Source organism: Penaeus monodon, chromosome 38 (assembly GCF_015228065.2).
Source record: "Penaeus monodon isolate SGIC_2016 chromosome 38, NSTDA_Pmon_1, whole genome shotgun sequence".
NCBI classification, from domain to species: Eukaryota; Metazoa; Arthropoda; class Malacostraca; order Decapoda; family Penaeidae; genus Penaeus; species Penaeus monodon.
This window is the reverse complement of record NC_051423.1, coordinates 23,933,705-23,943,704: the sequence shown is the minus strand read 5'-3', so window position 1 is coordinate 23,943,704 and position 10,000 is coordinate 23,933,705. Positions and strand designations below refer to the sequence as shown.

Here is a 10,000-nt window from a genome sequence, read left to right as displayed (position 1 = left end):
TCTTGCAAATCTAACAACCTTCTTTTCACCAAGTGCAACACTTTTATTGTTATCATTCGCAGTTATCATAGTATCAAGCCATTATTATCATCTCCTCCTCCTCCTCTTTCTCTCCCTCCTCCTCCTCCTCCATGTCTTCCTCCTCCCCCTCCTTGTCCTCCTCCTGTACCTCTTCTTGCGAAAAATTAGTGTTATTGATAAGACTTAAACTTTTCTGCCTGTTGAGTCTGTTCCATATACTGTGCTCGTGTGTGTGGGTGGAATACTAAAGGGGAGGGACAGAAGGCAAACTATGAATAGAATGTAAATGCCGAAAGTAAGGAGGGATAATATGTTGAATTTTTTTCGGATTTAGATTAAGAGTGAATTATATTTTAAAGAAAAAAAATACCCCGTATGGTATTGAAAATAAAATGTGGAAACAATGACTACCAAGGTTCTCATTAAAATGATATGATATTATCAGAACAAAAGCTAAACGATTTTTTCTTTCTTTTTCTTTATGGATGAAACAATAACTCTACGGATTTTGTCCACCGCATTTCACTAACTCGCTTATTGGCCTGCTGGGTTTATGTGGTGTTTTGTCTGTCCCAAATTTCAAAATATTCTTTTTGATTTTTGATTAGTTTTCTTTTAATGAACAGTCTGTTAGCTATAGTACATATTGCAAACTATCTGCTTCAGTATCTTATATCAAATACTTTTGAAATCCACTTACCTTTCAACACTCTGTGAGCTAAAAAGTAAAAGAAAAAGAAATTAGTAAAGCAAAGATTATGTACAAAATGTTTATAAAATGTCATGTTACTGACAATGCACACTGTGCAGGTCCATTACACAAATAAATAAATCACTCTGCAAGGAAATGGACGAATAGCAAACACACAGAATAACACAGACCGTAATAACCTAACCTGCTTACGATGACATGCAACAATCACATTGTCTAACCTAATAGTAGTGTGACTTCGTGTATTGTATATCAGTTATGACTCATTCGCTGATTAGCAAGGGGGTGAGTATACTACAAAATTCATCTTTCAAAATGTCAAGGATCTATTGTCATCGAAAAAGTACGGAAAAAAATGCTTCATCATGCAATAACTAACGACGAGATATGTCTTATAAGCTCTCTTGGCACCGCCTCTGCCCCATTTTTTATATCCTGTCTACTTCTATCTATCTGTGTATCTATCTAACCATTTATCTATCTATTTATTTATCTGTCTATCTATCTATCTAACCATTTATCTATATATCTGTCTATATATTTATTTTTCCATCTATTTACATATCTACTCTATCCAGATTTGTTCTCTCTTTCCCTTTGTCTCTCTGCATCTGTCTCTCTGTCTGTCTCTCTGTCTTTCTGTCTCTCTGTCTGTCTCTCTGACTTTCTCTCTCTCTGTCTTTCTGTCTCTCTGTCTGTCTCTCTCACTTTCTCTCTCTCTCTCTCTCTCTCTCTCTCTCTCTTCACCCTTACACCCGTGTGAGTGTTCAGCAAACACGGCTATTCCGCGGCTTATCCTCTCCGCCTTCTCCTTCCGCCCCTCCTAAACTCCTTCTTCCCCCTCCCTCCTTTCCCTTCCCTGCCCCTCCGTTCCTTCCCTCCCTCCCTCACCCCCTCTTTCCTCCCTCCCTCCTCCCCCTCTTTCCTCCCTCCCTCCCTCCTCCCCCTCTTTCCTCCTTCGCCCTTCCCTCTCCGCCTTTCCTTCGCTCCGTCCCCTCCCCTTCCTAATTCTCCCTCCCTCCCCACCCTCTTTCCTCCTTTCTACCTTCCCTTCCCTCCCTCCTTCCCCCCTCTTCCCTCTCCACATTTCCTTCCCTCCCCAACATGTTCCTGACACCGATAGCTTCATTAAACATACATGGTCCTTTGCGAGGTAGGTGAGCTCTAACCAATCCTATTCGTGCATGAGATTTACATTAATGCACATACTTCTGCAGGTGTTTAAATTGCACTTCCACCTTTCACACACACTCAAAGCTCACTTGGAAATGAGGTACACTTACATTCACATACACATAGGCAAACGTACATATGGATGCAAGCACATACTGGCATATATACACATTATACAAAACAGGCAGAGATATACATACAGAACACATACTGCAAACACACACACACACACACACACACACACACACACACACACACACACACACACACATGTACAAACATACAGACACACACACACACAGCAAAACTATCTAAAAGACACACATCAACATTTACATACACACCCCTACGTGCATATGCAACAGAGGAAACTATAAGCATATCACTTGCAATATAGGGAACAATTTAAGGTTCAAGTAACTTTTTGCATAGACAAACAAAATCATATCCGTGAATAATCTGTATGTTCAGTTTTCAGCCTCAACATTCCATCATTTGATTTTTTAAAATCTAAATCGTTTCTCCATGTGGGCTTTGTTCTGTGTGCGTGTGTATGTACTTGTCTTTACTCTTTTCGTCGAATAAACACGTGTTGTGAAATAGAATGCACAGTTTTGAATGCATGTAGAATTGTTATCGAATATAAATCAGATTTAGATATTTTTCAGGTCTGGTACAAAATGTTGCTTTAAATGTATATGTATATATATATATATATATATATATATATATATATATATATATATATATATATATATATATATATGTGTGTGTGTGTGTGTGTGTGTGTGTGTGTGTGTGTGTGTGTGTGTGTGTGTGTGTGTGTGTGTGTGTACGTATATGTATATATATATATATATATATATATATAATAGATAATAGAGATAGATATATAAACACACACACACACACACACACACACACACACACACACACACACACACACACACACACACACACAAATATATATATATATATATATATCATATATTATTATATATCTATATCTATATCTATATCTATCTATCTATCTATCTATCTATCTATCTATCTATCTATCTATCTATATATATATATATATATATATATATATATATATATATATATATTCTACTCCTACAAATAAAAATCAAGAAACTTCTAACAGCCTTTTGATCGGAACTCCAATAAAGCAAGATTCCGAATTGTAATCAAAGATCTCAACTTTTTTTCTCGTATATTTGCTACCAAAGTTTATTGAAAAAACGGGTCGTAGGCATTATGTGTCCTTCTTGATTCGGGATCAGATGTATATTTGTTGGAAACTTTTCCCTGTTCAGCCTGTCTGTTTCTCTTTCCTTCTGTGTGCGGGCAAGGATGCGTACATGTTTTGCATGTCATGTATACTTGCTATGCACACACAAACATTGACACAAACGCACACATACACACGAACACACACACACACACACACACACACACACACACACACACATACACACACACACACACACACACACACACACACACACACACACACAAACACACACACACACACTCTCTCTCTCTCTCTCTCTCTCTCATTCGCCTCTTCCTACCTTACTCTCACTCCCCACCACCCTACCGGCATCTCCCCTCCCCCCTACTTCCCTCTGCCCTCCCCCCACTCCTCCACACCCCTCCACACCTACGTCATGAGGTCTCCCCCCCTACCCCCACCGACGCCCAACTACGCCAAGGTTGAGAAAGCGATTAATTAACCCCACCCACAGTACCTGGGTTGCATAACAGGTCATTCCTCGAAATATGGACTTGGCAGTATGACCGGATGTGATATTTAAAGGGGTGACCTGGTTTGACCTGGCGTTTGTTGCTTCGCCTTACGTATAGGGTTAAGTGACAAATATTCCGTAGGTAATTGGCATTGAGAGACGAATAACGTTTATTTATTTATTTGTTTTATGGCAGTTATATAAATGTGTGTGTATGTGTGATTGTGTACGTGCGTTTGTGTACTTGCGTGTACTTATGTGTACTTGTACTTGTTTGTTCATGTGTATGTGTGTATATAAGTGCTTGTATGTACGCAAATGAAATGTGTGCGAATCCCAAAAGTAGAAGCTAACAGGATTTCCTCCCTCTTCAACTTACAGGAGCAGTCATATCAGCGAGACACACACACACACACACTCGCACCTGCTACTGACTGCCAGACTAAGGAGACGAATTCGCTCCTCTTTCTCACCTCTTCCTCTTCCTATCTCTCTTATCTCCCTCTTTCTTCCCCATCCTTTCCTTTTATTTCCGTACTCCTCATCTCCCTCTTTCTTCTCTCTCCTTCCTCTTATTTCAGTACTCATCATCTCCCTCTTTCTTCTCTCTCCTTTTTATCCAGAAATTACCTTCTGCCTCTTCTTTCTTCCTCTATCTGGAATCCTCCTCTTCTTCCACTTTCTCTCTTTCCTTTGCATTTTCCCTTCCTTTTTGTTATCTTCCTTCTAACTCTCCCCCTTCCTTCTTTTTCTTTCTTATCTCCTACTTCTAGCTTTTCCTCATCCTCCACGCTTTTTTCTTCTCTTTTCCGGAATCCTCGGCTTCTTCCCCCTTTTCCCTTTGTCTCTTATTCGCATGATTCTCTTTGCTTTTATATTCCTTCCTCACTTTCTTGTATTCCCGCTATTTCTTCTTCCCCCTCCTTATCCCCTACCCTCCGCAAACCCCCCCCCTCTTCTCCTTATCCGGATTCTTACTCTTCTTCTTTTCCTTCTTCTTTTTCTTCTTCTTCTCTTCCTTCTTCTTTCTTATTCCCCTAATTACTCCTTTGTCTCCTCCCCTCTCTCCTCTCTCCCGCTAATGTCCCCACTACCTCTTGCGTCCTTACCAAAACGAAGATAAATTATTAATTAAAAAAAAAATCATTTCTAATTTATTTGTTATGGGATATCGGATATAACCCGAAACCTTAATAATCGACACTGTAAGCACAAGATCAAACCACCACCAAAAAAAAAAAAAAAAAAAAAAAAAAATCCTCCTTATCAGACACTTAAGTCTTTCCCTTCGGGCGTTCCGCGTGCTGTGGCAAGATGTTGAGAGAGGTGATTGCACCTGATTGCCAAAAGGCTCAGAACTCCTACACAGAAATGCCAAAATGACGACAAACACTTCCCACTTTTGTCTCCTCTGGGTTATATGTAGATGTGTGGATGGGTGGGTGTATGTAAAAGCACACGTACATATATATATATATATATATATATATATATATATATATATATATATATATATATATATATATATATATATATATATATATATATATATATATATATATATATATATATACATATATTGTATATATATACATATATATATATATATATATATATATATATATATATATATATATATATATATATATATGTGTGTGTGTGTGTGTGTGTGTGTGTGTGTGTGTGTGTGTGTGTGTGTGTGTGTGTGTGTGTGTGTGTGTGTGTGTGTGTGTGCGTGTGAGTGTGTGTGTTTGTGGGTATGCTGAATAAATATACATGTATGTATATATAAGTGTTAGTATATGTGAGTGGATGCATTTTTGCATTTGCATGACACAGTATAAGCGTCCTTCAAAATACGTGTAAACTTGCGTCTGGGAGTGATCGTCCCAATGAAATCCAACAATGGTAATCATAACAACGATAACATAAACAACAGTAATTAATAACAGCAATCAATAGTGAGAATGATCATGATAATGAGAGTAGTTACTGAGTACAAGAAGCCCGAGGCATAATTCATTACCTCTCCTCATCGTTGGTATTCTGAAGTTCCCTTTTCAACAATAATAAACCAGAAGAAGCCATTATCTCAACTATGGCAAAAAGGGAAGATTAATTGTATATTGCTCATGCCTGATCTGAAAGTATGAACACAAAACAAGAATATAATTGATAACACCAACGCAGAAAAGATTTGCAGTGTTCTGGCTCATTGTTTAAATGTTTACCTGAGAGTACGGGCATTCGTAACCCCAAATTGGACCATGGTTTATGTAGGGGGAAAGTATCCAATTAGTTAAGAAAACGTACCGAAAAAACAAAGTTCTTTGGCGTTAAAACGAGCTTATAACGTATATGAGATTACTTGGGGGATACGAGCTTATTGCCAATTGTAAGTTGCGGAGGGGATACGAGTTTATTAAATACTATAAGTTGCGCCGGAAGTACGAGCCTATCAAATAATGTAAATTGCGCTTTGGATACGAGCTTATTCAATATTGTAAGTTGCGCTGGGGATTCGAGCTTATTAAATAGTGTAAGTTGCGCTAGGGATACGAGCTTATTGAATATTGTACGTTAAGCGGGGGCTACGAGTTTACTGCGTATTGTAAATTTCCTGCTGGTGATAGTCCAAAATCGAATAAAAAAAAGTGAATACAACGAATTAGACATTACTGTTATATCAACAAAGCCGAAGAAAAGAAGGACACAGAAGAGGTAAATTTACAGCAAGTGAAGGAATGTACAATCTATCTGCTCAAATAGGATGCAAAGAAGAAAACCAAAATAGAGAAAAAGTGTTTAGTTATGATAAAGAATCTCTCGAAAAACAGACTTTCAGGAGACCAAGAGATGACTAGTTAAGTGTCATTTCGTGTCATTTCCACTTCCACAATCGCGCAATACTTGTCAAGCAGTTTCGGGCCGCCACTACTGCATGCAAATTGACAAATCGTGAACTGATCTTTATGGTGTCTTTTTTTATTTTTTTTTTTACGTTCAGATCTTTGCAACTCTCTCCCTGTTGATACCTAATTCAAAATTCTTTTTATGATTCTCATTATTATTATGTTGATGGTGGTGATTACCATTCATATATCCTTGTTCAAAAGACAAATGTTAAATTTCCTAGATTTTTTTATATCATTGACTCGATTATAATATATATACTGTCCCAAAAAAAGAAAATGAAAAAAAAACTAGACCCTATTTGTTTGTTTATTTATTTATTTATTTTAATATACAAGGAATTAATGCGAGCGATGTATTATGTAACATATCCAGCGCTGAACTTCGATTAGGTGAAAGGAAAGTATAGATAAACTTGAACAATTTTGCATGAAATAAGGATAAACATGATATTGCAGTCTCCTCACAACAGGATACGTCTTAAGCAGATTTATTTATAAGAAGTGATGAGAAATAATGTTGATAATTGTTAACAAAGTTTTTCGATTAATTTGATGCGTATGATTAAGAAAAGAAAAGAAAAGAGAGGGAAAAAAATCGGATATCGGAATATGAAGTTACACTGAAGCAAAAAAAAAAAAAAAAAAAAAAGGGAAAAAAAGTGATTCCTACTGATAAAAGAGGATTTTTTTTTGAAAAATACTCAGTGTTTTGGAAAATTGGCTTCAAATTCAGTTAGGAATCTTCAAAGGAGGAAACTACAAGTATCATCCCAATACATTCAAAAAAAGAAAAAGAATGAAAAAGAAAGACAGAATGAAAGAAAGAAAGAAAGAGAGAGAGAGAAAGAAAGAAAAAAGAAAGAAAGAGAGAAAAAAGAAAGAGAGAAATAAATAAAGAAAGAAAGGAAAAAAAAAATCTACAAAAAAATAAATAAAAATGGTAAAAAAAAGACACAAAAATATAGCATTACCGAAAAATAGTCTTCGTAAGTAAGAAGATGGAACCGTTGCAAGCAGCTGAACCAGAACATTTAAAAGAAAAAGAGGACGGTTGTTGCCTCCTTGCAATAGATATTTGTTGCAAAAGATTTATGGCTCAGAAACCTGCACGTGAACAGTTTTTCTTCGACAGATGAAAAAAGTTCCAGAAGATCGGGAAAAAAAAAATAAATGAATGAAAAAATAGATAAATAGATAAAGGATGCACATTATTGGACATTATTTTCATTTATAAATAGTAAAAAAAAAAAAAAAATAAAAAAAAAAAATTAATCTTTAGCTACGCATTGCGCTGGTTTAAAATGCGTAGAAAATGGAATTGTAGTAATAATAATAATGACTGTGATTATCATGATAATAGTAATAATAATAATGTTAGTAATAATGATGATAATGATGATGATGATGATGATAATGATAATAATAATAATAATAATAATAATAATAATAATAATAATAATAATAATAATAATAATAATAATAATAATTATGATTACAATTATGATAATGATAATGATAATGATTTCTCCGCTTCTTCTAAATCCTACCCCACCTCCCTTTCCCCACAATCCCCACCTTCCCCCCTCCCCCCTCCCCCTCCCACAACCCCCAAACCCCAAAATGTCCCTCCCTCCTTCCCTCACACCTCTCTTTACCCTCTATCAATTCCCGAAACCCCTAACTTCCCCTCCTCCCTCTCCTTCTACCTCTTTCCTTTCCTCCCTCCCTCCCTTCTTTCCTTCTCCCTCCTCCAATTTCACCTTCGCCCTCCCACCCTCCTCTTCCCCTCCACCAATTTCACCTCCTCCCTTCTTCCATCCCTCCTTCCCTTCCTTCCCCCTCCCTAATTTCACCTCCCTTCCACCCTTCCTTTGCCCCTCCCTCCCTCCCTCCTCTGCCCCACCCACAACCCCCTCCTTAATCATTAATAGCACCTTCGTATCATTCTACATTCTCAAGCCTTTTACCTTCACTTCCGTTCGTAAAGCAAATAGACATTCCACAAGACAGGTTGGAGAGGATATCACTAAGCGCAGGTGAATATTTCTCCTCATAGTGTATAAACAGACTTGGTTAACGTCGGCTAATAAGAACGTGTTAATAAGCCTATCTGTGTGTGATTAGGGAGTATACGTGTGTGTGTGTGGGTGGGTGGGAAGGGGGCGTGTGTGTGTGTGTGTGTGTGTGTGTGTGTGTGTGTGTGTGTGTGTGTGTGTGTGAGGGCGTGTGTGTGTGCGGGAAAGGGTGTGTTTGTGTGTGGGAGGGGGCTTGTGTGTGTGTCTGGGAGGGGGCGTGTATGTGTGTGTCTGTGTCTGTATACGTGGGCGGTGTGTATACATGCACGTGTGTGTGTGTCTTTATACTTATATCCATATATATGTGCGTGTGTTAGTGTGTGAATATGCGTGCCTATGTTTGTAGAAATGCAAATATACGTGTATAATACTGTGCCTTTGCATACGTCCGTATTTGTTTGCTCGTCTGTTAAACACTCCCTCTTTTTCTTCTTGTATATATGCAAGTGCAGTCACGAACAAAATCAGATCCGCAAATGAAGATTCGAAAGCCTGCATTAATCTATCTACGAAGATTTGTTTTATCCGTGATTGTATGTGACTGTATATACATGAATGTGTGTGCATAAGATATATTCCGCCACCTATCCCCACCCTCCTTGACAGACTACCGGTCAACAAGGCAACGGCTTGACAAGCAACTCCAGCTGTTGCAATATTGATGTATGATGAGGAATATTCATTGCAGGTGAGGCTATATATACACCTGGTGATCAACTGTGTACATAATCGCTATTTTTGCGAGTTTGCAATCATCATTATCATTATCATTTTAATCTTTATTTTTTGTTATTATTATTATTATAAAAGATAAATATTACAGAACCCCCACTACGCTAAGTTACGAGGTATCTCTTCAAAAACTAGTAACTAAGTTTCCTAAAAAATAAAGATATAAAAATAATAACATATACTCCGAGATAGTTTATTATCTATTTGTCCTATCCTATCATCGTTATTATTACAGAAAGAATAAGCATTGCTATTACTACTATTACTACATTTGTTACGTCTGTTACATATATTAACATTATTACTACATACACTGTTAGTATTGTTACCATTACCATGACAAGTCATCTACTGCAACGATAGTTGAAAAAGTGACACTCATTACTACTGTTGTTATGGATATAGGTATTATTACTAACACTAGTATACCTGATTACGACAAGAGCTGCAACTACAACTAATGCTACTAATATCACTGAAAAAAATATTACCATTACTTCTACAACTACCATTATTATCCTTACTACTGTCATGCCCATATATATTAGTATTAATAGCTACTACATCTATATACAACAACTACTATTGGTAATACTACACTTTAAAACAACTATTATTATC

At 36.9% G+C, this 10,000-nt stretch overlaps 1 protein-coding gene across 1 annotated transcript in view; it reads right to left on the bottom strand.

Moving 5' to 3' along the window:
* Positions 1 to 10,000, bottom strand: part of LOC119596981 — a 47,172-nt gene that overhangs the window by 28,921 nt on the left and 8,251 nt on the right. The window contains exon 2 of the mRNA XM_037946390.1: positions 722 to 739. Within this exon, the coding sequence (XP_037802318.1) occupies positions 722 to 739 (18 nt within the window). The remainder of the gene's footprint in view (positions 1 to 721; positions 740 to 10,000) is intronic.